General features: G+C 47.3%; 1 protein-coding gene across 1 annotated transcript in view; it reads right to left on the bottom strand.

Moving 5' to 3' along the window:
* The window catches only part of LOC110513174 (sodium/hydrogen exchanger 5), a 133,758-nt gene that overhangs the window by 2,298 nt on the left and 113,231 nt on the right, over positions 1–18,229 (bottom strand). The window contains 7 exon segments of the mRNA XM_036981685.1: positions 300–372; positions 4,778–4,933; positions 5,682–5,808; positions 6,169–6,260; positions 10,795–10,921; positions 12,428–12,498; positions 14,753–14,842. Of these exon segments, the coding sequence (XP_036837580.1) occupies positions 300–372; positions 4,778–4,933; positions 5,682–5,808; positions 6,169–6,260; positions 10,795–10,921; positions 12,428–12,498; positions 14,753–14,842 (736 nt within the window).

Below are 18,229 nucleotides of genomic sequence, written 5' to 3'. Positions count from 1 at the left end.
TCGTAGACACATGAACAATATCGATCATGATCAATGATAGCAACTATCTTTTATTTTTACAACCAACTCCTATGCTCTGTCCCAGTGTCCACACTTACATACTACCTAGTGTGAACCAATGTCATGCCTGAGCATCCTAGATAATGTACTAGTGTGGATATTGGAACGTAGCCCTAGATTCCAGAACCCTCAGAAATGAGTTTGACCGAGTGAGAACTGGGAACACAGGTTATGAAGGAATGCTATTGAAATCACTGAGGCCTGACTCCATTTCCAGTGTGTTTAAGGGAGTGACTCACCTTTGTCCTGCCAGCTGACGTTCCGTCGAGGTTTGTCGTTGAGGTCCTGTTCTTTAACGTCTGATCCTCTCCGCTGTAGGAGGGAGAGAAAACACCCGTTAGAATGTCTATTACAGGCAGGACCCACAGGAAACCAGGCAGGACCCACAGGAAACCAGGCAGGACCCACAGGAAACCAGGCAGGACCCACAGGAAACCAGGCAGGACCCACAGGAAACCAGGCAGGACCCACAGGAAACCAGACAGGACCCACAGGAAACCAGGCAGGACCCACAAGAAACCAACACCATATTATTCATTCCAGAGGAGGCTGGTGGGAGGGAGGGACAGGCTCATTGTAATGGCTGGGACGGAATCAATGGAAACGAAGTCAAACATATTGTTTCCATGTGTTTGATTCCATTCCAGCCAATACCATAAGGCAATCCTCTTACAGCTCCTCCCACTTCTGATTACTTCCTATTTCTCCCATCCGCAACAGAGAACGGTCCAATGCCCTGGCTATACCGTTGAAGGCCCTGGCTATACTGTTGAAGGCCCTGGCTATACTGTTGAAGGCCCTGGCTATACTGTTGAAGGGCCTGGCTATACTGTTGAAGGCCCTGGCCATACCGTTGAAGGCCCTGGCTATACTGTTGAAGGGCCTGGCTATACTGTTGAAGGCCCTGGCTATACCGTTGAAGGGCCTGGCTATACCGTTGAAGGCCCTGGCTATACTGTTGAAGGCCCTGGCTATACTGTTGAAGGCCCTGGCTATACTGTTGAAGGCCCTGGCTATACCGTTGAAGGCCCTGGCTATACTGTTGAAGGGCCTGGCTATACTGTTGAAGGCCCTGGCCATACCGTTGAAGGCCCTGGCTATACTGTTGAAGGGCCTGGCTATACTGTTGAAGGCCCTGGCTATACCGTTGAAGGGCATGGCTATACCGTTGAAGGCCCTGGCTATACTGTTGAAGGCCCTGGCTATACTGTTGAAGTACCCTGGCTATACTGTTGAAGGCCTGGCTATACCGTTGAAGGCCCTGGCTATACTGTTGAAGGCCCTGGCTATACCGTTGAAGGCCCTGGCTATACTGTTGAAGGCCCTGGCTATACTGTTGAAGACCCTGGCTATACTGTTGAAGGCCCTGGCTATACTGTTGAAGGGCCTGGCTATACTGTTGAAGGGCCTGGCTATACCGTTGAAGGGCCTGGCTATACCGTTGAAGGCCCTGGCTATACCGTTGAAGGCCCTGGCTATACCGTTGAAGGCCCTTGCTATACTGTTGAAGGCCCTGGCTATACCGTTGAAGGCCCTGGCTATACTGTTGAAGGCCCTGGCTGTACTGTTGAAGGCCCTGGCTATACTGTTGAAGGCCTGGCTATACCGTTGAAGGCCCTGGCTATACTGTTGAAGGCCCTGGCTATACTGTTGAAGGCCCTGGCTATACCGTTGAAGGCCCTGGCTATACTGTTGAAGGCCCTGGCTACACTGTTGAAGGCCCTGGCTATACTGTTGAAGGCCCTGGCTATACTGTTGAAGGCCATGGCTACACTGTTGAAGGCCCTGGCTATACCGTTGAAGGCCCTGGCTATACTGTTGAAGGCCCTGGCTATACTGTTGAAGGCCCTGGCTATACTGTTGAAGACCCTGGCTATACTGTTGAAGTACCCTGGCTATACCGTTGAAAGCCCTGGCTAAAACCCAGTACAGACAACCCAACCCTGTCTAAAACTCAGTACAGACAACCCAGCCCTGCCCTGTCTAAAACCCAATACAGACAACCCAGCCCAGCCCTGCCTAAAACCCAGTCGATGTGTGACCTTAAGTGTTTGACCTCTGTAGGCTCAGGGACAAACAGCCCAGTCCAACCCAGCCCTGTCTAAAACCCAGTCGATGTGTGACCTTAAGTGTTTGACCTCTGTAGGCTCAGGGACAAACAGCCCAGTCCAACCCAGCCCTGTCTAAAACCCAGTCGATGTGTGACCTTAAGTGTTTGACCTCTGTAGGCTCAGGGACAAACAGCCCAGTCCAACCCAGCACAGCCAAGTCGTGGCCAAATCCCAGCCTCAATAGAAACACATCACTTAGTCTCCAGGAAATGAATATAGGATGTTATGCACAGACTGTGAAGGACAACCAACCCTGTCCAACATAGACAACCCAGCACAACACAAAGAAGACCCAGCCCAGTTTAGCCTGCACTACATTAAGATCTGGTGCCATATGCTCAGATTAAAAGATCACTAGGTAGACTAGTGGTTAGAGTGGAGGGGCGGCAGGTAGACTAGTGGTTACAGTGTTGGACTAGTAACCGGCAGGTAGACTAGTGGTTACAGTGTTGGACTAGTAACCAGCAGGTAGACTAGTGGTTACAGTGTTGGACTAGTAACCAGCAGGTAGACTAGTGGTTACAGTGTTGGACTAGTAACCAGCAGGTAGACTAGTGGTTACAGTGTTGGACTAGTAACCAGCAGGTAGCCTAGTGGTTAGAGTGTTGGACTAGTAACCAGCAGGTAGCCTAGTGGTTAGAGCGCTGGACTAGTAACCGAAAGGTTGCTGGATTGAATCCCTGAGCTGACAAGGTAAAAAATCTGTCGTTCTGCCCCCTGAACAAGGCAGTTAACCCACCGTTCCCCTGAACAGGGCAGTTAACCCACTGTTCGTTCCCCTGAACAAGGCAGTTAACCCACTGTTCCCCTGAACAAGGCAGTTAACCCACTGTTCCCCTGAACAAGGCAGTTAACCCACTGCTCCCCTGAACAAGGCAGTTAACCCACTGTTCCTAGACCAGTTAACCCACTGTTCCCCTGAACAAGGCAGTTAACCCACTGTTCCCCTGAACAAGGCAGTTAACCCACTGTTCCTAGACCAGTTAACCCACTGTTCCCCTGAACAAGGCAGTTAACCCACTGTTCCCCTGAACAAGGCAGTTAACCCACTGCTCCCCTAAACAAGGCAGTTAACCCACTGCTCCCCTGAACAAGGCAGTTAACCCACTGTTCCCCTGAACAAGGCAGTTAACCCACTGTTCCCCTGAACAAGGCAGTTAACCCACTGTTCCCCTGAACAAGGCAGTTAACCCACTGCTCCCCTGAACAAGGCAGTTAACCCACTGCTCCCCTGAACAAGGCAGTTAACCCACTGTTCCCCTGAACGAGGCAGTTAAACCACTGTTCCCCTGAACGAGGCAGTTAACCCACTGTTCCCCTGAACGAGGCAGTTAACCCACTGCTCCCCTGAACAAGGCAGTTAATCCACTGTTCCCCTGAACGAGGCAGTTAACCCACTGTTCCCCTGAACAAGGCAGTTAACCCACTGCTCCCCTGAACAAGGCAGTTAACCCACTGCTCCCCTGAACAAGGCAGTTAACCCACTGTTCCCCTGAACAAGGCAGTTAACCCACTGTTCCCCTGAACAAGGCAGTTAACCCACTGTTCCCCTGAACAAGGCAGTTAACCCACTGTTCCCCTGAACAAGGCAGTTAACCCACTGCTCCCCTGAACAAGGCAGTTAATCCACTGTTCCCCTGAACAAGGCAGTTAACCCACTGTTCCCCTGAACAAGGCAGTTAACCCACTGCTCCCCTGAACAAGGCAGTTAACCCACTGTTCCCCTGAACGAGGCAGTTAAACCACTGTTCCCCTGAACGAGGCAGTTAACCCACTGTTCCCCTGAACGAGGCAGTTAACCCACTGCTCCCCTGAACAAGGCAGTTAATCCACTGTTCCCCTGAACAAGGCAGTTAACCCACTGTTCCCCTGAACAAGGCAGTTAACCCACTGCTCCCCTGAACAAGGCAGTTAACCCACTGCTCCCCTGAACAAGGCAGTTAACCCACTGTTCCCCTGAACAAGGCAGTTAAACCACTGTTCCCCTGAACAAGGCAGTTAACCCACTGTTCCCCTGAACAAGGCAGTTAACCCACTGTTCCCCTGAACAAGGCAGTTAACCCACTGCTCCCCTGAACAAGGCAGTTAACCCACTGCTCCCCTGAACAAGGCAGTTAACCCACTGTTCCCCTGAACAAGGCAGTTAACCCACTGTTCCCCGGTAGGCCGACATTGAAAATAAGAATGTGTTCTTAACTGACTTGCCTAATTAAATAAAGGTAAAATAAAAAAAATTACAAATTTAAATATTGGTTTGGTCCTTTCTCCAATCCAATCATTTCTTTTAGAGATGCTGAAGTCTCCCCCTATCCTGGCTCCCTGCTGAAGTTACACAGAGATAATAACATGCAATCATTTCTTTTAGAGATGCTGAAGTCTCCCCCTATCCTGGCTCCCTGCTGAAGTTACACAGAGATAATAACATCCAATCATTTCTTTTAGAGATGCTAAAGTCTCCCCCTATCCTGGCTTCCTGATGAAGTTACACAGAGATAATAACATCCAATCATTTATTTTAGAGATGATAAAGTCTCCCCCTATCCTGGCTCCCTGCTGAAGTTACACAGAGATAATAACATCCAATAATTTATTTTAGGGGTCCCTGCCTTTTTCTGGCTGCGGTCCTTCTTGTGGCTGTGGCGTTTGTGTCGGGTGGTCTTGAACGTCTCCATGCGACTCTTCATATTTCTCTGGAAGATCTCTCTGTCCTGACGCTCGTGGTCCCCCACTGTCATGAAGTGTCTGCTGTAGTGGGACTGGTACTATGGAGAGGGGAGAGAGGAGGGGAGAGAGAGAGAGAGAGAGGAGAGGGAGAGCGAGAGAGAGAGGAGAGGAGGGGAGAGAGAGAGAGAGAGAGAGGAGGGGAGAGCAAGTCATATTGTAGTTATACAATGCAGATCTCTCTGTCCTGATGCTAGTGGTCCCCCACTGGTACTATGGGGGGGGGGGTTATATGATTGGTCCCAGAGAGGAGAGGAGAGGGAGGAGAGGAGATAAGAGGACAGGGAGGAGAGGAGATAAGAGGACAGGGAGGAGAGGACAGGGAGGAGAGGAGATAAGAGGACAGGGAGGAGAGGAGATAAGAGGACAGGGAGGAGAGGAGATAAGAGGACAGGGAGGAGAGGAGATAAGAGGACAGGGAGGAGAGGAGTTAAGAGGACAGGGAGGAGAGGAGAGGAGAGGACAGGGAGGAGAGGAGATAAGAGGACAGGGAGGAAAGGAGATAAGAGGACAGGGAGGAGAGGAGTTAAGAGGACAGGGAGGAGAGGACAGGGAGGAGAGGGGATAAGAGGACAGGGAGGAGAGGAGATAAGAGGACAGGGAGGAGAGGAGATAAGAGGACAGGGAGGAGAGGAGATAAGAGGACAGGGAGGTGAGGAGATAAGAGGACAGGGAGGAGAGGACTTAAGAGGACAGGAGATAAGAAGACAGGGAGGAGAGGACAGGGAGGAGAGGAGATAAGACACTGTCTGTCTGTCTGTCTGTGTGACAGTGCTGACAGGGCCGTACCCGTCTCCTGGGCTTGTACAGGTTCCCAGCCAGGAAGTGATGCGTTTCTGACTCCTCCTCCACCTTGGCTCCCGGCACGTTGTCAATCACCTGGAGGTCCAGACAGACCCCACTACCGTTCTCTCTCCTGTAGGGTTAGAGTAAAGACTGTTAGCAGTGGTTGGGCTGGGACCCCACAGGGGAGTTCATGAAGACAGGGTTTGGAAAAGCACGGTCACACCCAGTGACCCAGTGCCATTAATAGACAGCTGCAGATATGACATTGAACACGGTCACACCCAGAGCTATTAATAAATAGACAGACACACACACACACACACACACACGCACACACACACACACACACCAAACACACACACACACACACCAAACACACACACACACCAAACACACACACACACCAAACACACACACACACACACACACACACACACACACACACACACACACACACACACACACACACACACACACAGACTTAACTCACAGGTAGTTGGTGACGTTGGTGACCTCTGGGAAAGATGCCCTGGAGGCCATGGAGGGCAGAGAGAGCCTGGCAGAGGTTAGCACGTTGCCACCCTGTTCAGGAGACACACACAGGGGTTAAAGTTCAGGGGTCAACTCATCCTCAAAACACCTCACTTTGTCTGAAACGGTTTTAGAAAATGGTGAGTCTGGACTAAAGTGGACAGTCAAAATGTAATGGGTCACAAAACAGTCTGGGTGGAGTTAAACACCTCCTAGGAAACAGTCTGGGTGGAGTTAAACACCTCCTCAGAAACAGTCTGGGTGGAGTTAAACACCTCCTAGGAAACAGTCTGGGTGGAGTTAGTTAAACACCTCCTAGGAAACAGTCTGGGTGGAGTTAAACACCTCCTAGGAAACAGTCTGGGTGGAGTTAGCTAAACACCTCCTAGGAAACAGTCTGGGTGGAGTTAAACACCTCCTAGGAAACAGTCTGGGTGGAGTTAAACACCTCCTAGGAAACAGTCTGGGTGGAGTTAAACACCTCCTAGGAAACAGTCTGGGTGGAGTTAAACACCTCCTCAGAAACAGTCTGGGTGGAGTTAAACACCTCCTCAGAAACAGTCTGGGTGGAGTTAGTTAAACACCTCCTAGGAAACAGTCTGGGTGGAGTTAAACACCTCCTAGGAAACAGTCTGGGTGGAGTTAAACACCTCCTCAGAAACAGTCTGGGTGGAGTTAAACACCTCCTAGGAAACAGTCTGGGTGGAGTTAGTTAAACACCTCCTAGGAAACAGTCTGGGTGGAGTTAAACACCTCCTAGGAAACAGTCTGGGTGGAGTTAAACACCTCCTAGGAAACAGTCTGGGTGGAGTTAAACACCTCCTAAGAAACAGTCTGGGTGGAGTTAGTTAAACACCTCCTAGGAAACAGTCTGGGTGGAGTTAGTTAAACACCTCCTAGGAAACAGTCTGGGTGGAGTTAGTTAAACACCTCCTCAGAAACAGTCTGGGTGGAGTTAAACACCTCCTCAGAAACAGTCTGGGTGGAGTTAAACACCTCCTCAGAAACAGTCTGGGTGGAGTTAAACACCTCCTAGGAAACAGTCTGGGTGGAGTTAAACACCTCCTAGGAGACAGTCTGGGTGGAGTTAAACACCTCCTAGGAAACAGTCTGGGTGGAGTTAAACACCTCCTAGGAAACAGTCTGGTGGAGTTAAACACCTCCTAGGAGACAGTCTGGGTGGAGTTAAACACCTCCTAGGAAACAGTCTGGGTGGAGTTAAACACCTCCTAGGAAACAGTCTGGGTGGAGTTAGTTAAACACCTCCTAGGAAACAGTCTGGGTGGAGTTAAACACCTCCTCAGAAACAGTCTGGGTGGAGTTAGTTAAACACCTCCTAGGAAACAGTCTGGGTGGAGTTAAACACCTCCTAGGAAACAGTCTGGGTGGAGTTAAACACCTCCTCAGAAACAGTCTGGGTGGAGTTAAACACCTCCTAGGAGACAGTCTGGGTGGAGTTAGTTAAACACCTCCTAGGAAACAGTCTGGGTGGAGTTAGTTAAACACCTCAGAAACAGTCTGGGTGGAGTTAGTTAAACACCTCCTAGGAAACAGTCTGGGTGGAGTTAGTTAAACACCTCCTAGGAAACAGTCTGTGTGGAGTTAAACACCTCCTAGGAAACAGTCTGGGTGGAGTTAAACACCTCCTAGGAAACAGTCTGGGTGGAGTTAAACACCTCCTAGGAAACAGTCTGGGTGGAGTTAAACACCTCCTAGGAAACAGTCTGGGTGGAGTTAAACACCTCCTAGGAAACAGTCTGGGTGGAGTTAAACACCTCCTAGGAAACAGTCTGGGTGGAGTTAAACACCTCCTAGGAAACAGTCTGGGTGGAGTTAAACACCTCCTCAGAAACAGTCTGGGTGGAGTTAAACACCTCCTAGGAAACAGTCTGGGTGGAGTTAAACACCTCCTAAGAAACAGTCTGGGTGGAGTTAGTTAAACACCTCATACTATAGACATCTCTCCTACAGACTATATGACAATACTACCTACCGACCAAACAAACAAACAAACAAACAAACAAACAAACAAACAAACAAACTAACAAAAAAACAAACTACTGGAGACATCTCTCCTACAGAGTATAGGATAAGACTACCTACCTACTGGAGACATCTCTCCTACAGAGTATAGGATAAGACTACCTACCTACTGGAGACATCTCTCCTACAGAGTATAGGATAAGACTACCTACCTACTGGAGACATCTCTCCTACAGGATAAGACTACCTACCTACTGGAGACATCTCTCCTACAGGATAAGACTACCTACCTACTGGAGACATCTCTCCTACAGAGTATAGGATAAGACTACCTACCTACTGGAGACATCTCTCCTACAGGATAAGACTACCTACCTACTGGAGACATCTCTCCTACAGAGTATAGGATAAGACTACCTACCTACTGGAGACATCTCTCCTACAGGATAAGACTACCTACCTACTGGAGACATCTCTCCTACAGGATAAGACTACCTACCTACTGGAGACATCTCTCCTACAGAGTATAGGATAAGACTACCTACCTACTGGAGACATCTCTCCTACAGGATAAGACTACCTACCTACTGGAGACATCTCTCCTACAGGATAAGACTACCTACCTACTGGAGACATCTCTCCTACAGAGTATAGGATAAGACTACCTACCTACTGGAGACATCTCTCCTACAGGATAAGACTACCTACCTACTGGAGACATCTCTCCTACAGGATAAGACTACCTACCTACTGGAGACATCTCTCCTACAGGATAAGACTACCTACCTACTGGAGACATCTCTCCTACAGGATAAGACTACCTACCTACTGGAGACATCTCTCCTACAGAGTACAGGATAAGACTACCTACCTACTGGAGACATCTCTCCTACAGAGTACAGGATAAGACTACCTACCTACTGGAGACATCTCTCCTACAGAGTACAGGATAAGACTACCTACCTACTGGAGACATCTCTCCTACAGAGTATAGGATAAGACTACCTACCTACTGGAGACATCTCTCCTACAGGATAAGACTACCTACCTACTGGAGACATCTCTCCTACAGAGTATAGGATAAGACTACCTACCTACTGGAGACATCTCTCCTACAGGATAAGACTACCTACCTACTGGAGACATCTCTCCTACAGGATAAGACTACCTACCTACTGGAGACATCTCTCCTACAGGATAAGACTACCTACCTACTGGAGACATCTCTCCTACAGAGTACAGGATAAGACTACCTACCTACTGGAGACATCTCTCCTACAGAGTATAGGATAAGACTACCTACCTACTGGAGACATCTCTCCTACAGGGTAAGACTACCTACCTACTGGAGACATCTCTCCTACAGGATAAGACTACCTACCTACTGGAGACATCTCTCCTACAGAGTACAGGATAAGACTACCTACCTACTGGAGACATCTCTCCTACAGAGTAAAGGATAAGACTACCTACCTACTGGAGACATCTCTCCTACAGAGTACAGGATAAGACTACCTACCTACTGGAGACATCTCTCCTACAGAGTATAGGATAAGACTACCTACCTACCACACGCCTATGAAACATTCCAGCCATGTAAGCTGATAGGACCGGCCTACCCAACAGGCCTGTCTTACCATGGTGGTGATATTAACAAAGAATTCCCCCCGAAATACTTTCCTAAACCTCTCATATCTATTTCCCACACATTCACGCGGTCTGATGTCATGCACCTTCGCCACTAAGGCTGTGTCCCTAACCGCACCCTATGAAGCGTGACACTGTCTAAACAGAGCTCGATGGGCCCAAGTCAACAGTAGTGCACTACAGTATTTAGGGAGGCATTTAGGATGCAGAACCCATCACTCACTGTGATGTCACTAGTAGAGATGGGATGTTTGATGTGGCGACTCTCAGGTCTCAGATTATGCGGTGGTGTCAGCCGAGGAGACAAAGAGATGAATTATTCTCTCTGTCTCTAACTCTCCATTCTCTCTGTCTCTCTATTCTCTCTCTCTCTATTTTCTCTCTCTCTGTCTCTGTCTCTCTATTCTCTCTCTCTCTCTCTCTATTCTCTCTCTCTCTCTCTCTCTCTCTCTCTCTGTCTCTCTCTCTGTCTCTCTCTCTGTCTCTCTCTCTCTATTCTCTCTCTGTCTCTATTCTCTCTCTGTCTCTATTCTCTCTCTCTCTCTGTCTCTGTCTCGGTCTCTCTATTCTCTCTCTTTCTCTATTCTGTCTCTCTCCCTCTACTTTGGGGAAACTTTACACATTCAGGTGTTCATTGTTGGTGCATCACTGCCATGCTGCCGTGAGTTGAGGAGCAGTGCCATCTAGTGGTCGTAGTTGACATTTACAACACAACTGTGCACTGGACAAAATCATGGCAACAGTTGTGTCTCTGAGCCACCCATTCCCCTCCCTCCCTCCCTCCCTCCCTCCCTCCCTCCCTCCCTCCCTCCCTCCCTCCCTCCCTCCCTCCCTCCCTCCCTCCCGGTCTATAACACTGATGGCATCTCTAATATTGATTTTCTGATAGACCACCCACAGCTCCCTCCCTCCCTCCCTCCCTCCCTCTCTCCCTCTCTCCCTCCCTCCCTCATACCTGGTCTATAACACTGATGGCGTCTCTAATATTGATTTTCTGATAGACCTCCCACAGCTCGCTCTTCCGGTACACAGACTTCCGCAGCAGCAGCTTGCTCAGGTAGTTCTTGTCAAACTGCTCCCACCTGAATGTAGACGCCCACAGAGGGAAAGGTTATATAATATATATCCCACCTGAATGTAGACGCCCACAGAGGGAAAGGTTCTATAATATATATCCCACCTGAATGTAGACGCCCACAGAGGGAAAGGTTCTATAATATATATCCCACCTGAATGTAGACGCCCACAGAGGGAAAGGTTATATAATATATATCCCACCTGAATGTAGACGCCCACAGAGGGAAAGGTTATATAATATATATCCCACCTGAATGTAGACGCCCACAGAGGGAAAGGTTATATAATATATATCCCACCTGAATGTAGACGCCCACAGAGGGAAAGGTTATATAATATATATCCCCCCTGAATGTAGACGCCCACAGAGGGAAAGGTTAGATAATATATATCCCACCTGAATGTAGACGCCCACAGAGGGAAAGGTTATATAATATATATCCCACCTGAATGTAGACGCCCACAGAGGGAAAGGTTATATAATATATATCCCACCTGAATGTAGACGCCCACAGAGGGAAAGGTTATATAATATATATCCCACCTGAATGTAGACGCCCACAGAGGGAAAGGTTATATAATATATATCCCACCTGAATGTAGACGCCCACAGAGGGAAAGGTTCTATAATATATATCCCACCTGAATGTAGACGCCCACAGAGGGAAAGGTTATATAATATATATCCCACCTGAATGTAGACGCCCACAGAGGGAAAGGTTATATAATATATATCCCACCTGAATGTAGACGCCCACAGAGGGAAAGGTTATATAATATATATCCCACCTGAATGTAGACGCCCACAGAGGGAAAGGTTATATAATATATATCCCCCCTGAATGTAGACGCCCACAGAGGGAAAGGTTAGATAATATATATCCCACCTGAATGTAGACGCCCACAGAGGGAAAGGTTATATAATATATATCCCACCTGAATGTAGACGCCCACAGAGGGAAAGGTTATATAATATATATCCCACCTGAATGTAGACGCCCACAGAGGGAAAGGTTATATAATATATATCCCCCCTGAATGTAGACGCCCACAGAGGGAAAGGTTATATAATATATATCCCACCTGAATGTAGACGCCCACAGAGGGAAAGGTTATATAATATATATCCCACCTGAATGTAGACGCCCACAGAGGGAAAGGTTATATAATATATATCCCACCTGAATGTAGACGCCCACAGAGGGAAAGGTTATATAATATATATCCCACCTGAATGTAGACGCCCACAGAGGGAAAGGTTATATAATATATATCCCCCCTGAATGTAGACGCCCACAGAGGGAAAGGTTATATAATATATATCCCACCTGAATGTAGACGCCCACAGAGGGAAAGGTTATATAATATATATCCCACTTAGTCATCATCAGTGAATATATAACTGAAGTGAAAGTTAGGATTGACCCTTTAGAGTCCCCGTGGATAATATTCAATAATAATAAATTATATTTCAGTTTAAACATTGGCCTTCAGAGCTAAGGGCTACTGACTTGTCTCTCCAGTGGTGGTAACCGTTGAGTCCAGCGATGTCTTCCACTGCAGTCAGACAATGGTCAAAGGCCTGGGGAGAGACCGTACACAGTCAGGTCAAAGGTCAAAGGCCTGGGGATAGACCGTACACAGTCTGGGTTAACATAGTTTATACAGTCTGGTCAGGGACCTGGGGAGAGACCGTACACAGTCAGGTCAGGGACCTGGGGAGAGACCGTACACAGTCAGGTCAGAGACCTGGGGAGAGACCGTACACAGTCTGGTCAGAGACCTGGGGAGAGACCGTACACAGTCTGGTCAGAGACCTGGGGAGAGACCGTATACAGAGTTTATTCAGTGATTCATGATATGATACCACACCTGATGAAGGTCCAGGATAATGATATGATACCACACCTGATGAAGGTCCAGGATAATGATATGACACCTGATGAAGGTCCAGGATAATGATATGACACCTGATGAAGGTCCAGGATAATGATATGACACCTGATGAAGGTCCAGGATAATGATATGACACCTGATGAAGGTCCAGGATAATGATATGACACCTGATGAAGGTCCAGGGTAATGATATGACACCTGATGAAGGTCCAGGATAATGATATGACACCTGATGAAGGTCCAGGATAATGATATGACACCTGATGAAGGTCCAGGATAATGATATGACACCTGATGAAGGTCCAGGGTAATGATATGACACCTGATGAAGGTCCAGGATAATGATATGATACCTGATGAAGGTCCAGGGTAATGAGATGACACCTGATGAAGGTCCAGGATAATGATATACCTGATGAAGGTCCAGGGTAATGATATGACACCTGATGAAGGTCCAGGGTAATGATATGACACCTGATGAAGGTCCAGGGTAATGATATGACACCTGATGAAGGTCCAGGGTAATGATATGACACCTGATGAAGGTCCAGGGTAATGATATACCTGATGAAGTTCCAGGGTAATGATATGACACCTGATGAAGGTCCAGGGTAATGATATGACACCTGATGAAGGTCCAGGGTAATGATATACCTGATGAAGGTCCAGGGTAATGATATGACACCTGATGAAGGTCCAGGGTAATGATAAACCTGATGAATGTCCAGGGTAATGATATACCTGATGAAGGTCCAGGGTAATGATATACCTGATGAAGGTCCAGGGTAATGATATACCTGATGAAGGTCCAGGGTAATGATATACCTGATGAAGGTCCAGGGTAATGATATACCTGATGAAGGTCCAGGGTAATGATATGACACCTGATGAAGGTCCAGGGTAATGATATGACACCTGATGAAGGTCCAGGGTAATGATATGACACCTGATGAAGGTCCAGGGTAATGATATGACACCTGATGAAGGTCCAGGGTAATGATATGACACCTGATGAAGGTCCAGGATAATGATATGACACCTGATGAAGGTCCAGGGTAATGATAAACCTGATGAAGGTCCAGGGTAATGATATACCTGATGAAGGTCCAGGGTAATGATATACCTGATGAAGGTCCAGGGTAATGATATGACACCTGATGAAGGTCCAGGGTAATGATATACCTGATGAAGGTCCAGGGTAATGCCAAGGTATTATTTATTCTCTCTGGATCGTAGAGTTATCAGGGCAATAGAGGGCAATCTTCCCAATATATGTTGATATGGTTTTATCTCTCTGTCAACAGGAGTTGCTCTCTGCTAGCCTTTAACAGCCAGCCTGATAGCCAGCCTAAATGGATGGGACACAGTGTCACAGGAGAGAGTCGGCCCATATCTGTCACAGTGTTACAGAGTAGCTAAGATTTCACTACAGATGAGGAGGGGTGAGGTGTGTGCGTGTGTGTGTGCGTGCATGCGTGCGTGTGTGTGTGCGTGCATGTGTGTGTGTGTGTGTGTGTGTGTGCGTGCGTGAGTGCATGTGTGTGTGTGTGCGTGTGTGTTTGTTAGTTGAGGTGCTGCGGCTCTATCTGTGAGTCCCTCCTGTCAGTCTGTCTCCGTTCAGTTTTGAGGCCGTAACGGCTGTTCCTGTGACGTGACAGTGACTGAGTGGTCATGTGACACATCGCTCTTTAAGGATGAGGATGAACCGTAGCGGCTGTTCCTGTGACGTGACAGTGACAGAGTGGTCATATGACAGTGACTGAGTGGTCATGTGACAGTGACTGAGTGGTCATATGACACATCGCTCTTTAAGAATGAGCTTGACGTAGTTGAGTCGTCAGTGACGAAGACAGAAACATAGATCGAACTGAAATGAACTAAATTGAAGTTGATTTCAATGGAACTACATTCATATGATGAGATTAAACTGAATCGCTCACACGCTCGTGTATCTCCTCGTTGATGGTGGGCTTGCGGTTGGTGGCACGAGGTACTTTGAGCCAGTTCACTAGAGGCTTGATGGTCAGACCCTGGAGGAAAGAGAGAGAGAGAGAGAGAGAGACAGAGCGAGAGAGAGAGACAGAGCGAGAGAGAGAGACAGAGCGAGAGAGAGAGAGAGAGAGAGACAGAGCGAGAGAGAGAGAGAGCGAGAGAGAGAGAGAGACAGAGAGAGAGAGAGAGACAGAGCGAGAGAGACAGAGCGAGAGAGAGAGAGAGACAGAGCGAGAGAGAGAGAGAGACAGAGCGAGAGAGAGACAGAGCGAGAGAGAGAGACAGAGCGAGAGAGAGAGAGAGAGGAGGGGGGTGAGAGAGGGAAAGAGAGAGAGAGAGAGAGAGGGGGGGGTGAATGAGGGAGAGAGAGAAAGGGTGGGGTGAAAGAGGGGGGAGTGAATGAGGGAGAGAGAGAGAGGGTGGGGTGAAGGGGGGGGTGAAAGGAGGGGTGAATGAGGGAGAGAGGGGGGGGTGAAAGAGAGGGGGTGAATGAGGGAGAGAGAGAGAGGGTGGGGTGAAAGAGGGGGGGTGAATGAGGGAGAGAGAGAGAGAGAGAGATGGGGTGAAAGATGGGGGGTGAATGAGGGAGAGAAAGAGAGGGGGGTGAAAGAGGAGGGGGGTGAATGAGGGAGAGAGGGAAGAAGCAAAGAAGGAGTTACAGGAGATTAGTAATGTAAATCCCTCCCATTCACACTCAGCTCATGGCGCCACAGGAAAAAACACTGAGTGTGTACAGGAACACACCAGGCCCCTCCCCATAAACACTGAGTGTGTACAGGAACACACCAGGCCCCTCCCCATAAACACTGAGTGTGTACAGGAACCCACCAGGCCCCTCCCCATGTTCTGATATCACTGGATCAATACACAGATAAATCACATCTTGATTATGCATGTCAATATGATTATCAATGTAGGACAACAAGCACTAGATAGACAGTGTGTTGGATCAGGCCGAGCAAGGTCAGCCTGGGGGCTAAGATCTCTCCAAGACTGTTGAGTCAACAGAAAAACAAGCGCTGACTGGGTTTGATGTATTAGCGCTTGGCTGGAACAAAAAGCCTGCACACATGTGACACATTCCTGTACACACCCAGTGTTTATGGGGAGGGGCCTGGTGTGTTCCTGTACACACCCAGTGTTTATGGGGAGGGGCCTGGTGTGTTCCTGTACACACCCAGTGTTTAATGGGAGGGGCCTGGTGTGTTCCTGTACACACCCAGTGTTTATGGGGAGGGGCCTGGTGTGTTCCTGTACACACCCAGTGTTTATGGGGAGGGGCCTGGTGTGTTCCTGTACACACTCAGTGTTTATGGGGAGGGGCCTGGTGTGTTCCTGTACACACCTAGTGTTTATGGGGAGGGGCCTGGTGTGTTCCTGTACACACCCAGTGTTTATGGGGAGGGGCCTGGTGTGTTCCTGTACACACCCAGTGTTTATGGGGAGGGGCCTGGTGTGTTCCTGTACACACCCAGTGTTTATGGGGAGGGGCCTGGTGTGTTCCTGTACACACCCAGTGTTTATGGGGAGGGGCCTGGTGTGTTCCTGTACACAAAGAGGTGAGAGTAGATGTCATGTCTTCCCGGTGTGGGGACCTCTCTCTATATGATCATAGGTCTGATCATAGAATTACATACAGAATCCGTTTTAAGTTAATGAGGATTTATATGGATAGTGAAGATACGTTGTTTCACTTTTAAAATGTTTTAAAACATTTTTAATGTGGCATAAACACAACCATGTCATGATGTTTTCATCTGATTGGCTGACAGGCTGATGTAAGCTACCTGGGCTCGTTGTTCATTGGGCGGCTGAGCGACAGGGAGGGTGAGGGAATAGCTGCTACGTCTCATGTTTCTGCTTATAATTTCTGTCATTTTGGTGGATGGCTGTTTGTTAGTCAACGTGTCTATAATGAGATACGTGCAGCTTCTCTTCTGCCGTTAAGCTGACGTTCCTCCGGAACGCTCGATAAAACCCCGATCGGCAGAATGATGTCATAAATCAATAGAACGATCGACGCATCATGGACGATCTAGCTGACATCGGGTAAAGTTCTCTCGTCCATTTCTGCTTCTCTCTCACATGGAGAGAGAAAATTTGTGGACCAGGGAGATTTCAGTTTGACAGGTTTAAAAGAATATGAAAAGCTTTGAAAATGATCCAACCTGCCGAAAGAAATACATTATATTTCTCCATTCTGGTTCCCGAGATAAAATGTACTTTTGGTCTATAATTTTAATGCCTAGTTCTGCAGGAGTTAATATTATTGTAATCTACATCCTGCAGTCAGTGTCCAGACTTCAGTTAATATTATAATAGACTACAGTCAGTGTCCAGACTTCAGTTAATATTATAATAGACTACAGTCAGTGTCCAGACTTCAGTTAATATTATAATAGACTACATGAGACCTACAGTCAGTGTCCAGACTTCAGTTAATATTATAATAGACTACATGAGACCTACAGTCAGTGTCCAGACTTCAGTTAATATTATAATAAACTACAGTCAGTGTCCAGACTTCAGTTACTATTATAATAGACTACATGAGACCTACAGTCAGTGTCCAGACTTCAGTTACTATTATAATAGACTACAGTCAGTGTCCAGACTTCAGTTAATATTATAATAGACTACATGAGACCTACAGTCAGTGTCCAGACTTCAGTTACTATTATAATAGACTACAGTCAGTGTCCAGACTTCAGTTACTATTATAATAGACTACAGTCAGTGTCCAGACTTCAGTTAATATTATAATAGACTACATGAGACCTACAGTCAGTGTCCAGACTTCAGTTAATATTATAATAGACTACAGTCAGTGTCCAGACTTCAGTTAATATTATAATAGACTACATGAGACCTACAGTCAGTGTCCAGACTTCAGTTACTATTATAATAGACTACAGTCAGTGTCCAGACTTCAGTTACTATTATAATAGACTACATGAGACCTACAGTCAGTGTCCAGACTTCAGTTACTATTATAATAGACTACAGTCAGTGTCCAGACTTCAGTTACTATTATAATAGACTACAGTCAGTGTCCAGACTTCAGTTAATATTATAATAGACTACAGTCAGTGTCCAGACTTCAGTTAATATTATAATAGACTACATGAGACGTACTGTCAGTGTCCAGACTTCAGTTAATATTATAATAGACTACAGTCAGTGTCCAGACTTCAGTTAATATTATAATAGACTACAGTCAGTGTCCAGACTTCAGTTAATATTATAATAGACTACAGTCAGTGTCCAGACTTCAGTTACTATTATAATAGACTACAGTCAGTGTCCAGACTTCAGTTAATATTATAATAGACTACAGTCAGTGTCCAGACTTCAGTTACTATTATAATAGACTACAGTCAGTGTCCAGACTTCAGTTAATATTATAATAGACTACAGTCAGTGTC

This window comes from Oncorhynchus mykiss, chromosome 6 (genome assembly GCF_013265735.2).
Source record: "Oncorhynchus mykiss isolate Arlee chromosome 6, USDA_OmykA_1.1, whole genome shotgun sequence".
Taxonomy (NCBI): domain Eukaryota; kingdom Metazoa; phylum Chordata; class Actinopteri; order Salmoniformes; family Salmonidae; genus Oncorhynchus; species Oncorhynchus mykiss.
The sequence above is the reverse complement of the archived record's forward strand: the minus strand, read 5'-3'. Positions and strand labels throughout refer to the sequence as shown.